General features: G+C 36.9%; 3 protein-coding genes across 9 annotated transcripts; all 3 read right to left on the reverse strand.

Annotated features, from left to right (window-relative positions):
* Positions 1 to 1,088: 1,088 nt before the first annotated feature.
* LOC111602156 (tubulin-specific chaperone C) lies at positions 1,089 to 2,907 on the reverse strand. 3 transcript variants are annotated; one of them, XM_023319111.2, is made up of 3 exons: positions 2,723 to 2,907; positions 2,495 to 2,669; positions 1,089 to 2,367 (listed from the first exon to the last, which is right to left on the reverse strand). In XM_023319111.2, exon 3 carries the CDS (start codon positions 2,354 to 2,356, stop codon positions 1,271 to 1,273), a length of 1,086 nt encoding a protein of 361 aa, XP_023174879.1. In that variant the 5' UTR covers positions 2,357 to 2,367; positions 2,495 to 2,669; positions 2,723 to 2,907; the 3' UTR covers positions 1,089 to 1,270. The 3 variants fall into 3 exon arrangements, with proteins under 3 accessions (XP_023174879.1, XP_023174880.1, XP_023174882.1); XM_023319112.2 differs by having other exon boundaries at positions 2,488 to 2,669; XM_023319114.2 differs by lacking the exon at positions 2,495 to 2,669.
* Positions 2,908 to 4,194: 1,287 nt separating this feature from the next.
* LOC111602176 (zinc finger protein 239-like) lies at positions 4,195 to 6,502 on the reverse strand. Its single transcript, XM_023319138.2, has 3 exons — positions 6,162 to 6,502; positions 5,007 to 6,080; positions 4,195 to 4,855 (listed from the first exon to the last, which is right to left on the reverse strand). The coding sequence occupies exons 1-3, from the start codon at positions 6,416 to 6,418 to the stop codon at positions 4,195 to 4,197; spliced, it is 1,992 nt and encodes a 663-aa protein (XP_023174906.2). The 5' UTR covers positions 6,419 to 6,502.
* Positions 6,503 to 7,174: 672 nt separating this feature from the next.
* On the reverse strand, positions 7,175 to 18,888 carry LOC111602154 (nicotinate phosphoribosyltransferase). Of its 5 annotated transcripts, none has more exons than XM_023319106.2 (12): positions 18,795 to 18,888; positions 17,303 to 17,631; positions 15,319 to 15,489; positions 15,129 to 15,255; positions 14,061 to 14,144; positions 13,850 to 13,977; positions 11,978 to 12,118; positions 11,743 to 11,914; positions 11,034 to 11,372; positions 8,262 to 8,527; positions 7,794 to 8,203; positions 7,175 to 7,718 (listed from the first exon to the last, which is right to left on the reverse strand). In XM_023319106.2, exons 2-12 carry the CDS (start codon positions 17,394 to 17,396, stop codon positions 7,641 to 7,643), a joined length of 2,010 nt encoding a protein of 669 aa, XP_023174874.2. In that variant the 5' UTR covers positions 17,397 to 17,631; positions 18,795 to 18,888; the 3' UTR covers positions 7,175 to 7,640. The 5 variants fall into 5 exon arrangements, with proteins under 5 accessions (XP_023174874.2, XP_023174876.2, XP_023174875.2 ...); XM_023319108.2 differs by lacking the exon at positions 18,795 to 18,888 and adding an exon at positions 18,622 to 18,774; XM_023319107.2 differs by lacking the exon at positions 18,795 to 18,888 and adding an exon at positions 17,843 to 18,095.
* Between the last annotated feature and the right edge of the window lie 264 nt (positions 18,889 to 19,152).

Here is a 19,152-nt window from a genome sequence, read left to right on the forward strand (position 1 = left end):
AATGACAATGACAATGACAATGACAATGACAATGACAATGACAATGACAATGACAATGACAATGACAATGACAATGACAATGACAATGACAATGACAATGACAATGACAATGACAATGACAATGACAATGACAATGACAATGACAATGACAATGACAATGACAATGACAATGACAATGACAATGACAATGACAATGACAATGACAATGACAATGACAATGACAATGACAATGACAATGACAATGACAATGACAATGACAATGACAATGACAATGACAATGACAATGACAATGACAATGACAATGACAATGACAATGACAATGACAATGACAATGACAATGACAATGACAATGACAATGACAATGACAATGACAATGACAATGACAATGACAATGACAATGACAATGACAATGACAATGACAATGACAATGACAATGACAATGACAATGACAATGACAATGACAATGACAATGACAATGACAATGACAATGACAATGCAATGACAATGACAATGACAATGACAATGACAATGACAATGACAATGACAATGACAATGACAATGACAATGACAATGACAATGACAATGACAATGACAATGACAATGACAATGACAATGACAATGACAATGACAATGGCAATGACAATGACAATCAACAATGACAATGACAATGACAATTACAATGACAATGACAATGACAATGACAATGACAATGACAATGACAATGACAATGACAATGACAATGACAATGACAATGACAATGACAATGACAATGACAATGACAAGCTCTCTCACAAAGTGCACAGCCCTCTCGAAATGTAGATAGATCTCTATTTTGGATAACCAGCCCCATTAGGGATTGGTTTCCATTTGCTACATGACAAGTTGTCTCCAACTGCCCAAATGACCAGCCGACCACAGCTGCTCGTAACTGTAATTTGTGTGACAGTCGCCGTCACAGAGCCAATATTTCGGGGCTAGCCACTGATTAGGCCAGTCAAATGGACATGACAAATGAGGGGATGATGCGATGAGTTGATGGAGTCGCCCGCAGCGCAGGCAGAGATATGAAGACTGGCTTGAGTTGTATATATATATATCAACATTAACTTGGGATTATTTATTTGTGTGGGGCTTAAGAGCTAGTTTACATAGTACAGTTTAGATTGCTGGGCAGAGGCAATAGCAGCTCCATGAGCAGCCAGCCCAATGGAAAGGCGTAGGCGAGTAGCGTGACGAGCAAGAGAAAGAGTCGCCTGCGCCGATGCCAGCACTATATAATGCTGGCGTCATCCTTGACATCAGCCTCGCTGCTGATTCGGTTGAGAAAGTCGCGGCGAACTGCACTCCAGTTGGGCGCTGCATGATCCTTGAGCAGCTGCCAGTTGGGCGAATGGACATCGGGCGACAGCCAATTAAAGTCGGCCACATCTGTGTAGTTATTCTGAGACTTATTTAGTCCCGATTGCTCATAGTCAGACTCCAACTCGGCATAATCATAATTGTAGACATCTATTTCGATTTGCCGGCAATCTTCAATGATGGCTCTGCAGGTGACGTGCAAATAGATCCTGGTCGACTGGGATGAATGCAAGCGCAGCTGCTGGCAGGCTATGGCCACGGTGCAGCGGTTCAATTGCTCCGCAAAGAAGGAACGCGAAACGGGGCCACAGAGGAGCGTACATTGATTTGCATTCGAGATCTGCACAGAGCCTGCATGTCCTTGCAGTTCCACCAAGCATTTGTGCAAATTGGATATAGTAATATCCTTTCCATTTACCTGCTCAGCACTTAAAACAATGTGGGCATTGCTACGATTGGCTATGGTCCAGGTAAAGGAACTGCATGGGGCTGTCTTTGGAGTCCCGTCTACCTTGCTCAGAGCGGGCGGCAACTTCTGTTTAACCAACGTCTTCTTGCCACTAAAACCAAATTTCTTCTTGGGCATCAAACGTTGACGCGCTTCATCACAGGCGCTGGTCAACGCATTTAGAGCATTCTGACAGGATTTGATCTTGAAATCCGATAGAAACATCGTCGAGGCTGTTAAATAATTCTGCAGCTCTTGTATTTGTAGAGTGATGTCTCCAAACAGTTTGCTGAGATCGGGCAACGGTGCATCTCCACTGTCCAGCTGCAATGTGCTAATCCTTTGCTCGATCTCGCAAGCCCGCTCCCCAAACGCTTGAGCAAAGTAATCGACGCCCTCGTTCAATGCGGACTCTTTGCTGCGTTGCTCCAGCTTAACATCCAGATAGTTTTGACGATCTTTGTTCCGTTTATTCAACCGCTCTAGCAGGTAATCCTTGCGTGCACAAGCATCCACAGTGCCCTCCAGTTGTTTGTCCATTTCCGCCATTTTCGATTCAGCTGCAATGGAAGTGTTAAAAATCAATGCAGTCGTAAGATGAGAGAACTCCCGTTTATTCATACATACAAACAAATATATAAATATATATATATATATGCATTCATGTATGTGTGTGTCACCTCTCACCAACAATTCCCGTTGTCTGAATCGAAATGTTGTCTGCGCGCAGCTGCAGCAAAATGTGTCACAAAATTAGCACTTATACAGCCAATTGTATAGCCGCTTGATTCGGTTACTTGTGGCTTATGGAAAATAGGGAAAAGTCCATAAATGAAGCCAATTATTTTGCTTTTACAGGTGGCTGCCAGCAGAGCGTAGTTAAAGAAAAGTCCAATAAACAATCAACTTACTCACTTTGGCACGTTACACTGCGGAGTTGCAGACACGCCAACTCACTTGAAATACGTTGCTGTTAAAGCAGTCGATTCGCAGTGAATGGCAAAATGGCAGCAGGGACAGGAGCTAGCAGTGCGCTTTACATGGACTTTTTTTTGAAAATGTTGAAAATACTTTTTGTTTTTAGTTGTCAATTGTATAGTTTGTTGTATGTATTTAAATATATATATATATTAATTGAGTGACTGCATAGATGATGATAGTAATGAAGAAACCGTTACTTCTCCAAATTAATTTTTCAGCAATTAAAACATGCATTCTTCATTTTAAAAACTTAATATTCAGTGGCTTTTTCGCATTTTTAACATACATTTCTCTTGCTGCGAAAAAACCTTCTTCGATTTATTCGACTTGCCACCCTATGATCGCGCTGATCTTCCTCCTGCTCAATCAGCTCGACTTTCATACATTTATGTCATGTTTTACTCTTGCTAACTATTGTTAAATTTTATTTTTCTTTAATTTTAAATGCATTTTAATCAAAATTAATTGACTGAAACAAAAAAACAAAATTTAGCTTTAAAGCAAAATATTTATCATGCAGCAACTGCTGTAAAGTGCTGCCAACTTGATGGAATTTGTTCTTTGCTAGCTACAAAAGGAAAACTGTGCAAATTTCGCGCCAAATGAAAATTTTGAATTTGAACATGAGTTGTGAATAATAATAAATAAATAAATAAAAATATTTGGGATCAATTTAAGATTATTGAAAGCAATTTATGTGAGCTAAATTTCCAAAAAATTAGAGCTCTAAACATATTTTAGATAAATTTCACAAAAACAATTTTATAAAAAATTTATTATTTTCGTTTCTTTTAAATCATTTTTTGTATTGCTAATTTAATTAGTTTATTCTAGCTAGCAACTTATAAAATAGACTAAATTATTTATTAGTTTTTTTTTAACTAGTTTTATTAAAACTATTATACTATTTAAATACTTTTAACGTATATTTGAGTTTATTTCAAATGAACTAATTATATATATAGGTATTCTAGAATAAAAAAGCGCCGAATCTTAAATACGCTTATAGTTTGGCAGACACATGAAGCTAGGTACTGATTTAGCAGTTGGTATAGAAGACATATAATTCCAACTGTGAACAGACAGAGGGACAGCGGTCATAGCTTTATCTACTTGACTGTTGATAATATATGCTCTATATAATAAAAAGCTCTCATCAATGGACAAAGAAAAGAGTCAACTGCTGCTAGGAGTTGGGAATATATATAGAATATATATAAAGATCAGGGAACTAAGAACAGAAACCATATGCTTAATATACAAGAATACAAATAAAAGAAATTTTCCTAAAAATCTCACCTTACCGAATATTCAACATTGCTTAAGAAATTCCCTAAATATTTCCTACAAGAATAGAGAGTATTTCCTCTAACAATTTTAACGTTATACTTAAATTTCCTCTACTCTCATTTCGTGTGCTCTCGCTGATGCGCCTTGCAATAGGAGCTTTGGGCAAAGGATTTCGGGCAGTATGGACATTTGAAGGGTTTTTCGCCCGTATGGATGCACAGATGGACCTTGTAGTTGTAGGCCTTTAGAAAGGAACGCGGACAATGCGGACACTGGTAGGGTCTTTCGCCTGCATGTCCACGCAGATGCGAATTGAAATTCGAGTTCTGTGCAAAGGTTTTCGGACAATGCGGACATTCATAGGGACGTTCGCCCGTATGATTACGCAGATGTTTCTTCAGATCATGGCTGACTTTGAAGCCTTTCGTGCAGTATTTGCACTGAAAGGGCCGTTCGCCCGTATGTCCACGTAGGTGCACCAGAAAGTGCGACTTTTGCTGAAAGGTCCTCTTACAATGCGGACACTTGTAAGGACAATCGCTCGGCGCTTCACTCTGATGGACTTGCAAATGTTTGTTTCGATTCACGTTGCTCACAAAAGTGCACGGGCAGTGCGGACACTTGAATGGCCTTTCAAGCTTACTAACAGGCGGGCATTTATATGAACGTTCAGCTGTATGAATGAGTTTTTGCTCTGCGGGGCTGGACGGCTGTGGGAACTTCCTCGAGCAATGGCTATCCGCTTCAGATGTTTGCCTGCTTGACGAGGTGCAGCATCTGTAAGGTAAATGGAAAAGAATTAACTAATATAAAAGGATGTAAAAGTGAAGCTGATAAATAAATAAATAAATATTAAAGCTATATCTACTTATCACACTCCCTCGACAGCACTAGCCACCTGGCTTTACTGTACTGCTGCTCTACTCACTTTTCGTGCAGTTGCAGCTGCTGTAAGTTGGGAAATTCCTTGCTGCACAAGTTGCATTTATAGCTGCGCCTCTTGTTCACTTTTACTGCAGGTTGCTCGACATTTTTGCTAGCTTCGAGTCTCGAGTTAACATTTGATGGCCGCTGTGTTGCCTTGCTATGCTGCTCTTCCTCCTCCGGCTCTGTTTTAATGGATTTCAGCCTAATATTGCTTTCCAGCAAATCAGCCTTACTCTTCAAGTTCACTAAGGCACTTGTTATGGACTGCTGCTGCGGCTGCTGCTTCTCCTTTCTGTGTTTTTTTATGCTCTCTGCTGTTTTCAATTCCAGTGCAGGCTTTTTGACTCTTGGACTCATGCGTCCTTGAACTTCCGTCGTGTGTTTTGGTGGAGCTTTGCTTTGCTGCACCTGCTCCACTCGCTGCACTGGCTCCTTTTCAATACAGCTTGCATCTATGATTGCCTTTGCTCCATTTTGCCGCTGGCGATTCACGCCAATGGGCGAGCTCGATACAGAGCACTTGTGTTTGATCAAATCGTTTCGCTTCATGAATCCCTTCGGACAATGATGGCATTTGTGTGGAAATTCGCCCGTATGCTCATAAACGTGAGCGATATAGTTCGATTTGTGGGCAAAGCTGTTCGGGCAATGCGGACACTTGTAGGACAACTTGTCGCTGTGAATCTGCAGATGAATCTTCAGCTCGAAACCCTTGGCAAAGACGCGCGGACATTGCGGACATTGAAGAAAACCCTTCCCCTTGTGTATGCAGTTCCTCGGACACAAAGGACATTTGTTCATATCTTTGACAATGTGCGTGCGTTGATGCTTCATCAGATCTGCGTATTTCATATATCCTTGCGGACAATCAGGGCACTGATGTGGAAATTTCCCGGTATGTCCAAACATATGGCTAGTGTAGATAGATTTGTGCGAGAAACTACTCGGGCAGTAGGAACACTTGTAGGATAGTTTATCTGTGTGTATTAGCAGGTGTATGTTCAGCTCATCGCTACGTTCGAAATACCGCGGACAATGTGCGCACTGGTGGTGTCCCTTGACAACAGTTGAAGAGCTGTGTGGGAGGGAGAGAGAGCATATTACACATTTCACTCTTATTACACCTTCCAAGCTGTTGCTAGAACATGTGGCTTACTCCGCTGCTGCAGCAGCTCTCTTCTTCATTCGAGTTCTTGGAACCGGCTTTTTTACAGTCTGCTGCTTGTCTGCTGGCTCTACTCTCAACCCATCCGGATCTATTTTAATGGGCCCTATGTCCATCTCTGTAAAAGGTGGTTCAGCTTTGAACTGAGCACAATTGGCGTTCTCCAAGACTCCATAGAACTCCTGCTGCTGCTCCGGCTCCTGGTCGCGCTCAATTTTCACACAAGACACGTCGATTATCGCGCTCATGATTTACAAATATTGCAGCCAGTGCAAAATTTATTGAATTTTACAAAAACTTTTCTAATTTACTTTAATAAAAGTAAACATAAACAATTCACACGCAGCAACAGCTGTGCAAAGGACTGCTAACTCGCTTGAAAGTCTTTTAACATAGCGCTTAACAGCGAAAACGAAGATAAAGAAGAAACAATAGCAGTTTATGCATTGCGCGACATTCAAATATGTTTGGCAAAGTGCTTAGAAATGCTAAAGACAACTGTGATTAACATGGGCCATTCAAATGTTAAAGAGAAGATAAAGAAGAAGCTGCTTATGAATTGCGCGTAATTCAAATGATAAAATTTGAACAGAATTAGTGAATTGAATTTAAGATTACCTTGACTTTATTGAAAGTTTGCCCTGAATCCAAAAGTTTTAAGCGAGGGTTTATGATATAATTGTCTTTAACTATTCTTACTTTAGATTTAAATGAAAACACTCTGAAATTTGTTGAAGCGCTCATTTAATAAACGTGTGTGTGAGTTTGAGTGTGTTTGTGTGTGTATTATGTATTGCTTTCTGGCTTACATTTATAAGATTGAACATATTTACACTTGATTATTAATTAAACATAAGCATTTATATAATATGTTAAGTATTTAAGTATGTTTAAAGTGTGTTCCTGTGTGTGTTGGTGTGTGTGTGCATATATTGTGTGCCGCCCTAAACATGCAAACTAATTAGCAAAACATTTGTACTTTCAACTGATTATAGTTCTTGTTTGTTTTGGTTTTTTTTTGTGTTAGCAACATACAACACTTAATGACTAAAAAATATTAAATACATCCAGATTTTCTTGTCCTCTTCGTCGTCGTCGTCGTCGTCGTTTCTTTCCACTTAAGTATTTGGTTACAGTTTACGATATTTTCCTTTGTTGTAGTTGTTGTGTAAGGCACATGACACATTCCTGATTAATATGTGCGTGTATATATAGAAGATATATAGAATATAGTATATATATAAAGATTCTTTGTAATGATGGGCTGCTACATTGGTTTACATAAAGTTTGTGCGAACAAAACACATTTTTGCACATTGAAGTTTTTCTGATTTTCGCTTTACTTTCTTGTTAATTAATGCATATGACCAGCAAATGACTAAAAAATTATTAATTTATTGCGGAATTGTTGCTTTCAATTATTGTGGTTTGTTGTTTCTTTCGGCGGCCAGACTAGGCTCTTTATATAGATCATGAGAGCTCGCCAATGGGCGCATTCTGCAGCCACAGATCGTGTATGAAATTATATAAATTATCGCTGACAGCCACCTAGAGAGCAAGATCAAGACAGAGGGAGATCGAGTTATATATGGCATATATAAATATTTAATAATGTGGACCCACCTTATAGGGCGTTGGATTGAGCGTGCGCTTGTGATCGTTGCGCAGTGTTTTCAATGATATTTGCACCTTTTCGCGCACCTGCTCCAGCGTCGGCAGGTGCTGGCATATCTTGCCCGCCTTCCAGTACACCTTGTAGAGCGATTCGACGTGCGAGGGTATGACATAGGCACGCTTCGATTCCTGGAACGGATGACGACACAACACCTTCTGGCCCACGGCTGGCGGATGCTCCGAATCCTTTTGCAGCAGATCGATCAAAGCATGTCCATCGGCGCTGTAGAGACGATAGGCATTCTTATTGCCCGGCATGGTGACCTTCTCCACATCCTGGCTCAGCTTAATGCGCGCCTGCCCATTGATCTCCACCAGTTTGTAAACACAGCCCAGTGCGGGCTGTCGCTGGCAGGTGACTGAAAATTCATTTCGAAATTAACATTTTCATTTATTTTGTTATCTGGAGCGGCTCACCCAGGTGCGTGCCAATGCCAAAGCAATCGATCTTGTGTCCCTGCTCGTTCAGGCTCAAAATGGTATCCTCGTTGATGTCGTTGGAGGCGACTATGGTTAGCTTATTGAACCAGGGCACCTTGAAGCGTTCCGCCACCTTCTCGAAGGCCTCGCGCGCCAAGCAGGACAAATAGGCCAAGTCGCCAGAGTCAATGCGTATGCCCAAGGCGTGATAGCCCAAATCGTTGAGTGCCAAAGCCACAGCGCTGAAGTTTAACAGGCCACTTCTACGCAGAGAGAAGGAAAGAAGGAGAGAGTGGAAGAGAGAGAGAGAGAGAGCAAAGTGAGGCGTGCATTAAAACAAGCTGTTAACATCAATTCAAACAAGCTTTGGTGCAGCTTGATTTTGGATTAGCTAATTTCAAAAAGCGTCTTTTGGGGGAGGGCGGTGTTTTTGGTTGTATGGGCGTGGCACAGTTCTAGACAAAAAGTTGCAAAGAGTGCAAAGCATGTGGGGGAGGGGCAAAAATATATATATTAGAACTTTAATGCAGGTGTTTTAGCTTTTTCCTTTGACTTTCTTTTGTTTTGGTAGACACAACCTGAAAGCTTCAGTTACTGAAAGCCATGCAGTGTGCTCTCTCGGACGCTTTTCTATCAAATTTAATATATATATATATATATGTAGAGAAACATAAAGTTTAAAATAGAGACACGCACACACATGAAATCAATTAACAATTAACAAATTTAACGAAAACAAAATTGCTTCAATGTTCCATAATCAATATTAAAAAAAAATTTATGAAATTAATTGAAAAGACATTAAAAAATATATATATTTATTATGTATGTGGTATGTAGCATTAGGGTGATTCTGTGTCATTTTATTTTTTATTCGCAGCTGAAAAAGTTTCATTGTTCATTAGATCTTTGTGAGTGTTAAATGATTTGCATGTAGTTTGTTTATTTCTCTTGTTGTCGTATTTTGAAGACGTGTTTTACATACCTCTGCCAAAATAGTGCCGGGAAGTCATTTTTACTATGTTAGATGGAAGTAATTTCTTTTCGTTTTTATATATATTTGATCGATTTTTCTTTTTTAATTGTGGCGACTTTTCTGATTATCGTTATTTGGTTTTATCACAAGTTTAATGTCACATTTAACGAAGAGTAAAAAAAAAGGTTTTTAAATTATGCAAATGTAAATGAAATGAAAAACTTTGTTAGTTTAATATAATTAATTGCTTAAGTTAAATTAAAAACGCAATTCGAATTGTGACCCAGCATTCACCTCAACTTAAATTTATTTTTGAGTTATTTGTATTTGAGTTATCAATTAACAGTATTTGATATGCTTTAACAGTTGTATGTAATTTCACATATATTTGTTAAATAACATTGCAGCTCTTCCTGAAGCAAGGTTAAATAACATAATTGTGAATTGCAGTTCTGCAGCTAACGTTTCAAATTTACAATGTCATCTGTTATTAACATAATTATGTTAAGAATCTGTTAAGCTAATTTGAACATTATAATGTTAGGTATTGCATACGACGGCTTTTGAAGCAAATACTAGGGCATATGACAAAAAAAAAGTATCGCTCTAAGAATTATACAAAAATACTAAATAAAATAAAAATAGGAATAATATTAAAATAAAAAATAAAAATAAGGGTAAATAAGCTAAAGTATACTTAAAATGTTACATTTTTATTAAAATGTCCGTATTAAATCATAAAAAGGCAATAAAAAATTGTTATAAGAGAAAATATTTTTTGTTAAAAAAAGAAAAGATTTTTCAATTTAAAAATATGCAAGTAAACGAAAATCAAATATATGTACAAATATAATAAAATCATAAATCATACGCAAATTAAAACTAAATTGAGAAAAAAAAATTTTGTAAGTTTACACTACAAAAATCTTTTTTATAATTATAAAACAATCAAAGAAGTTAAACTGCATAATTTTTAAAAACTATATAAATAAAAGTTCTTATGTTTTAAAATAATATTAAATACTTGAAGCCCATAATTTAAAAAACAAAGAATTTAGTAAAATTCGTTTCTAAATTCAGGAAAATTCTTAGGAATATGTTTTTAAGAAGTATATATTTTTAAATTTAAAAATGAATAATAAAATTTTAAAATAAAAATCTTAGTAAAAGATAATATATAGAGCGTAAATAATAGCTACAAATATAAAAAAATTATCTTTAATTAAAAAAGGTACAAAATAGAGGGCACATCACCTGTTTGACATATAGAGCTGGCCTAATTGAGTTAGCAATGCCGTTAGCAGCGCCTGGGCATTTGGACCAATACATATAGCACATACATACACACATATATTGCATATATATATACATATTTCAATAGATGTTACATATGTGTATATATGCATAAATTTTGAATTTAGCAGTTTTATTTTATGTCGCATGATATGGCAATGTGTGGTAGTTGGATATGGCCGGAATATAAATATATATGTATAGATATATATTTATATGCATATGTGACTGTGTGTGTGTGTGTGTAGTAGTAGTGTTAGTAAAAGTAGTAGGGGCACTCATGCTGGTACCAGACAAGAAATCAAATCAAACACAAAACATGTGTAAGGATCGATAAGTACAGAAGGTTAGTTTCGAAATAAAATATTTATATATAAATATATGTAGAGTTAAGGAAAGCAAAACGAAACGAAATAATGACAATGAAAAGGAGATATTTCCTTATTTTGTTTTTTTTTTTAAGTTAAATGCTTTTGATAGTTCCGTTACGTGACATTTACCTGAATGACTTCTCGACATATTTTGGTAGGTACGCCGTCCCATTGGACGTTGAAGTGTTGATAGTTGGAGTTGTTGTTGTTGTTGTTGTTGCACTGGCTATATCTGTGAGAGCTGGCTCTGTGCTAGGTTTGTTGTTCGACTGCCCGTTTGTTAGCTCATATTGGCTCAGATGGCTCTTGTGCCCATTGAGCTGGCCATTCGTCGTCGCACCTTGGGGCGTCGCAGGTGGCGTTGGCGGCAAGCCGTTCGCTATGGCTGCAGCTGTTGCTGTCGCTGCAGTTCTTGATTTGTTATCAGTTTGTACGTATGAGACTTGTGTGACTTGTTCTGTAACTCGGCTGTTGGGGAATACTTGAATTATTACGACGATCAACAAAGCGCACGAAATGAAAGTGAACGCAAAATATCGAGCGGGGAGCCGATAGCGCGTATATATTTATATATATAGATATATATATATATATATAGGCATGGTCACGAACACGAAACACGAAACACATTAGTTATATTAGAATGACTGAGAACTGCATTGGCTGCTTCGACTGGCTGTTGACTTCGTCGGTGCTCGTTTGATAATGAAATTGAAAAACAATCAAACAACAAACCAAATCAAAGAACTCAAAAACTGAATGAATTACTAAATATAGATATAGATATTGAGACACAACCAAAAACCGTTCCGAGAGAATCTGCCTAAAAGCGAAATACCTCTTAACATCGTACGTGTCGACAAGCGCCATAAAGCCATCCGGAAAGGCGATGGCATACGAGACCATAGCTGCCAGTTCCCCTTCACTCGACTCCTCCGTTGACACGTCCAGGACATGGGAAAGCATTTGACGATGCCGTATGGCATGCTCCAGTAAATCCTCCATTATGCCTGCACAGAGAGATTATAATATATACATTATTCTATTTATATATAGTTACTTGAAGCACTCACCCGTTTGCTTGTGCTTGAGCAGCCGCGTCTTCAGCTCGCCCACGCTGCTAAAGCTTGTGATATAGGCATGGGCGTGCGTGCCCTTGACGGGTATGTTGAACAGTTTGCCAGCCAGCACATTGGAGGTGCCATCAAAGCCACCTAGAAGTGGAAACGAGAGTGTATGAGATGTTATATAGCTCTAACAGACAGATAAGACAACTTCTCTGTTAATGCTTAAGCATCAGCTGTTAACATTCACACTAACAGTGACTGTAATGTTAAAGTCGCATTTGTAGTAAGCAAATTAATAAGTTTACCTTAATCAAAAATAATAATAAGCTTATTTAACAGCTGTGTTTAAGAGATGTTACTCTTATGAGAGAACTCTGTTAATGTTTTAATACAAGTTTCCAAACAAACATTGACTCTAACATAAAGTTTTAATTAAGCTGTTATTATTGAAAGTGAGGTTTGAGTACACTGTTATGCTTTATTCCTACTGCTTTTACATAAGCTGTTAACTGCCTAATGTTAATTGAATGTTGGCTGTTATGTTAATACAAAGCTGTCTAGAGTTGTATATGCAAGCTATAAAGTTGGTCCAAATGTTAAGAGTAGTTAAGATACAGTTAAATAAGAAAATAGTCTGTTAGCTTTAACATAAGTAGGCTCTTATGTCTTTCGCTGCTACTTTAACGAGCTCATGTTATGCTTTATATAGTTAAGAACAATATGTGTTCTACCAACTTTCAATTGTAGTAAGCTGCTGTTAGTTTCAAATACTCTGTTAAGTCTGGACATCACTTAACATTGAACTCAAATTTTAAGACTAAGCGCAGTTCTAGATTACTCTTTACATAGTTCTAATGATATACGTTTTCGAGTCTAAACTTACAGTGAGCTAAATGCTCTGTTAAGCCGCTCTGTTAAGGCTTAACATTAATTAACATTAGGCTCTACTTTTAAAAGTTTAAGCTGTTGCAGCTTTTGCTTTTTTACATAACTCAAACTATATTTGTTTATTTGCTTTAACTTGTGCCAGCTTTCATTTAAAAATTAACAGCTGCTTAAAATTAATTAACATGTGTCTTATGTTAACTGTCGCACTGCCGCTTTCTCTTTGGTTATCTAACATTTCTATCACATTTTGCTCTGCCTAACGTCAACTGTTACAAGTTTCAGTTAGATTTGAAGGCGCTGTTGAGCTGTAGCTGAAAGCCTTTGAAGACCTTGGACGCGTGAGTCACGCGTCACGCGTCACGCGAATATATCGATTGAGAATCGAGTAAAAACCCAGATTGAGCCTATCATAATTGAACGCATTACAAAATTTAAGCACAACTGCCAGGCAAACAGCAATTTTGCTGATGGCCAAAAGAGTTGTAAAAGTACGAAACAAAAAGTTACGATGTGTGAGCGCCAATTGAAATTTAGGTGCCAGCCGGCGATAGGTACGTATGGGCGAGCGCCTACCCGCCACACACATGGAGAACAAAAGTTTCTGCAGTTGGCCTAGGGCATTGCGTGTGCCACCCACTTTTGAACAACACATGAAGAAGTTCTTGAACTTTACAGTGTGAATGGAAGCGAGACAAAAGGAAAAACTGTTTAGCATTATAACAAGGCAAAAGCCCGGAGCCCACATCGAGTGACAGTGACACGTGCTTTGCATGCAAGCACATCATAAAAGACCAAAAAGCCGAAGTCAAATATGAAATAGCTGCTGCAGCGATCAATGGCAATGGGGAATAGACTATCCGGGCGGGCGCTGCTTTCATGGCGTATTTGCTTTTTAATTGATTACGACCCAGCTGCATGCAATTTGGCAATGCCGAAAGCAAGCCAACTGTGATATATCTTTTCGCACACGTTTGACCTTAGCTGTCACACCTGTATAGGAATACTTCGATGCGGAGAGCCCGCCATCCGGACCCTGCGCCCGCCGCAGCCCGAACTCCAATAGCTTCACATGTTTGCCAGCCACCATGCGATAGCGCGCTGCATTTGTCGCCATTAAGCTGCGACAATAAAAAAAGAAGAGAGAAATGCTCACATTATTATTGTGTTGTGTTCCCAGCCCACTTATCGCCCGCTCACTCACCTGGCATAGTTAACAAGCGTCAGCAGCGTTGTCTCCAGCAGCTGCACGATTATCAAGGGTCCTTCCAGCTTTATGATCGGCACGCTGTTAAAAATAACAGTTTAAACATGAGAATGCTACAGATATGGCGGGATTAACTTAGATATCATGCGATATATATATATATTATATACACTAACATCATATATATATATATATATATATATATATATATATATATATATATATGTTTCAATTATATTTATTATCTCATTAAAGAACGTTTCATTTCTTAGAAAATTAATTTTTAAAATATTTAAAATATTTTTCAAAATTTTTTTCTTATAATTTTGGAGAATATTTTTTTATAAACCCTAGCGTTACATAGACTATATATACACTAACATCATCTGACTTTTACTTAACATTTTCATATCTTTTATGAGCTAATCTCACATATGTACGGCATGTTAAACAATTAACAGCCATGTTAAGCTACTTTTAAGGTACATAAATAGCTGAAAGTTTCACAATTATGAATTTACATTAATAATAGCAAGAATCTAAAAATTCTACTGTTAACTGCCAACTTCATGTTAATCAGTTAACAGTATGTGCAAATACTTTCACGCTATTACTCTTAATATGCCTGTTATCAGTTAACAGTCATGTTAAAGCGCTCTTACTAGACCTATGTTAACTAAATCTTACACATAAATTAGCGAATATGAATCATATTAACATAAAATGTTATACTTTAACAGGCATGTTATTCATTTATTATGCATATTAAATATAATGTTAAAGCGCTTTTAAGCTTGACAAGTTACAATGCTAAAACTTGGCATTGATTTATAAATAAGCTAAAGTTATGTAATAATTTTCGCCAACTTTTACTATTAACATGAATTTAACATGCATGTTAAACTATAAACATTCATGTTAAGTCTTCCAGCTACCAATTAATATGCCTGTTTAATCTTTTAGCAGTATTTTTAAGTCTTTTACGCTTAGACATGCATGTTAAACTTTTAACAGTCCTGCTAAAGCGCATGTTAGGCCTAAAACCAACCTTATAGCTTAACTCACCGAGGAAATGCCACCGTGCCCTCATCTATAGCATAGAGCGTAACATCATGAGCTGTCAAATTGCCCAAATACTCAAAGAATTCGTTCTCAATGCCCTCGGGCAATGTTTGACGCAGGTATTCAATATCTGTAACAGAATAAAATATATTAAAGACATGAAATGAGAGTCAAATAACACTAGGCAACTTACCGCTCTGCGAATAGTGAAAGCTGTCCAAGAACTTCAGACACTCCTCCAGCCCCGCGAATATGGTAAACTCGCCATGGAATGGATTGTTGCGAAAGAAGAGATCAAACACGGCTTGATCATCCGTTTTGCCCGATTTCCAGTAGGCATAGGCCATTGTTATTTGGTATAAATCTGCCATTAAGCACAAAATAGGTTAAAGATAATGCCGATAAGCCAACGTGCGATAAACACACTTTCAGATTAACTTTATGACACGAGGCTGCCAACATCCATTTGTTGTCTTAATCATTAGGATAGATAGATAAGATACGCTCAGAGTTCACAGTCTGTGCATAATTGCACAGACAACAACAACGCAAATAAATGCAAATACAGCCAGATACAAAGATCAAAGATCTCTCTCTCTCTCTCTCTCTATCTATCTATCTATATATAATATAATGAAAATAGAATACAGCTAAAAATGTAAATGCCAAACAGGAGTTGCAACTAGTCTAAATATTTTATTTTAAACAGCTTATCGAATCAAATGAACTATATATAGATCTGATTCTAATCGCTATATTTTGGAGTACTGAACAAATGTATGCATCAAAATATAACTATAAAAAGTCCATAAGTCTATCAATTAATAAAGCTCTCTGTGCTAATAATCTATTTATTTATATTTAGCTATATACTTAACTATATAGCTAAGTTACATCTTTATAACTGCCTGAATATGTTTACCAATATATATACCTTAATCAATCAATACATATCATATCAATATATATAATATATATGTTTATAATCTGATATCTCAGCACATCTAGCTTTTGTGAAAATATTATATAACAGGCAGAAGCAGGCGTGGCATAGCCCATAAGCTATATACGCATTATCAAACCGACGAGCTGAGTTTATCTAACCAAGTTCGTCCGGCCATTCGAACTCGTTAGCGACAAAAGCTAGAAACTTTAAGTTTTTGTATATATGTTCCCGTAAGCTCACTACGATTTATCATATTTTTTCGATCTCATGCCATTTTCTTACTATCGATAAAAATCGATCATTTGAAGTGATTTTTAAGCGTAGCTTGAACACCACAAAATCTAGAGATTTCACATTTGCTGTATAGTTTCTTGTAAAGAACACGCAATTTATAAATATTTTGATTTTTGGATAGCTCGCGGCAGAGACAATAGCAGACAGAGTCGGATACTCCCAACTAAAGTAGCATTAATTGTTCATTTTATTTATATAGAAGAGCATTTTCAGTTTCAGAGTCTTGTTATTATTATGCTTGATTTTTGTTTATTGTTTTGCCAGCTAATGTGAGACATTTAAATAGTTCTTAAGTGAATCACTTTCTTCATAGATGCGGGTATTTAATGTAGCCTTACTTTATTCTTTCTTGAAACAGTTGACGTCATTTAAAAATATTTCTACAGATTCGCCTTAATCCATAATTGCTTATAGGAAACCTAATGAGAAGCTATGCGAGCTGAAATTATAAGGCTGGACATGATTTACTGCAGAATTGACTAATTTATGACTTGACTCAAATATTAAAATAATTTGGAACAAATAAAGCTAAAGAGACTTAAATTGTATTTGGTATAAGAAATAAATATACTTAGATATTCTTAAAAAATTAATATGTTAATATTAATTAATTAATTAATTAATTAATAATTAATTATTATTATTATTATTAATTAATTAATTAATTAATTAATATTTATACATTTTATTATATATATTATATATATATATTTATATGGCTCGATATTTATTTATCTATTTGTTCATCTTTCAATCTATAATTAATCTATTTTATATTATAAAACTAAACTAAAAAAATTCTTAAAAATTTTCGTATTTTTTTTTAATTTTTAATTTTCATAAACTCTATCGAAAATACATCATTTCTGTTGTGCTACCATTGTATATGTATTTAAGAAACATAAACAAAAAAGTTTAGTTGCTTGGTTTTTCTTACCAGTTAATAGAGGCTGGACAACTCCATTCTGATTCATGCGTCCGCGATCCATAAATTGGCCGCCCGAATTGCAGCTCATTTCACGGTCATTCATGATCAAGAGTTAATATATTTCTTATTTTTCTTATATTTCGTTGTTGTTGTTACTGATTTTTTGTTTTGTTTGTTGTTTGTTGTTTACGATGGCACGTTTATAGGTCGTTCACATACACAAATCGTGCCAAATGGGTGAGACTTAATTAAATATTCTTTCAAATTTAATTTCGAAAAGTTGCTGAGTTCAAAAGTCTGGTATATATGTATATATATGTGTATATATTTTAAGATATCTGTAAAAATTTATAAATGGAAAGCTTTGAAAACCGTTTTGAGCCCCGCCAAATGACGTAAGCTAAAATATTTAAGAGCACACGCTGCCTTTAAATACTGGGTTAATTAAATGCGAAAAAATTAAAAAAAAAATAATAATAATAACATGAAATGCGAAAAAAAGGAAAAACAACTACAACATTGCCACTTATCAATACGTTTTTTGCATACGTCTGTCTTATCAATTGGTTTATCACTGCGAGCAATTGGGAAGAGGAAGGGCTGACGTGCAATGATTATTGAGAAAGCACAGACACTATTCAAATTCAAATCACTTTTTCGCCATTCAGAATTTATCGCGCGAGCTAAACTTTTTCGCTAAGCGTTTCAAGCTCAACTGAAACACACACAAATTGCGAGCGAGCGAGTTAAAAACACAAAAAAACAACGGCAAAATTTTCGCTGCGCGCAGAGACGAGCGCGCGTTTAACGTTTGCTGGGTTGCAGCATACGAAATGTGCTGGAAAATTTGTTTGCTGGGTGAATTTGTTGATTGTTGTTACTTAGCAGCCGGGCCAGAGTGAGCGTGTGAAAGAGAGAGCGTGTGAAAGAGAGAGAAAGAGAGAGAGTCTGTGGGAGTGGAATGAGCATTAGGGTTTGGCGGGCTGTTTTTTTTTTGTGTATTAGGTTTGTTTATTTCGGCTGCTGCTGGTGCTGCTGCTGCGGAAATCTATTGATTACACACGTGAGGCGCTGTTATAGTTTGCCTTTGGCTCACAACATGTTGCACACAGGCAGCCGTCGCAGCAGCGCAGGCATTAAGCCAGTGAAGGTTGCCTGAAGGTCGGCGGGGCGTACTCTCACACACCCGAATCAGCGCGCGCGGGCAAGTCAAGAGACGTGCTCAAAGGAGAAAGACAATAAAAAACACAAATTGTGCGTACATTTTTTCAGTAACTGCGTGATAGCAGCGGATCTGATGCAATTGCTGCAACGGCTGCCACACTCACTTTCACTTTTTGCGCACGTTTCAATTCATAATTTATAAAATTTACGGCGCTAGCCTTTTTGTTAGTAGAGACTGCACATAGAACGCGACCAGCTGTGCACAATTGTATTTTATGGACTTATTAACAGTTACACATTTAGCTATATAAATTTATCAATTGCCTGTGGCACATACAGCAACTCGTTGTTTTTGACTGTGTATTTTTATTAAACTTTACTGCAGAAGCTAAAACAACTAAACAAATCCGTATGCGAGTTGCAAGCGCTCTCAGCTGATAAGAGAGCGGAGCTGCCAACTTGCTGCAATGCGCTCTTATAGGTCAGGTGAAGCAATGCGTTGATTTGCGCTCTGCTGTGATGTCACAGCTGTTAAGCCAAGCATATGAGGCAAAAAATTTAAATAATATAGTAATGGTAGAATGGTAGATAAAAATTATATTTAGTAAAACTCTTATTTCTTAACAATTCAAAGGAAAATGTACCAAATTTGTCTGTCACTTTTACTTGTGTATACCCCTATTTCTATTGCAATA

The sequence above is a fragment of the Drosophila hydei genome, unplaced genomic scaffold (assembly GCF_003285905.1).
Source record: "Drosophila hydei strain 15085-1641.00,03,60 unplaced genomic scaffold, DhydRS2 tig00000172-arrow-pilon, whole genome shotgun sequence".
Lineage (NCBI taxonomy): Eukaryota > Metazoa > Arthropoda > Insecta > Diptera > Drosophilidae > Drosophila > Drosophila hydei.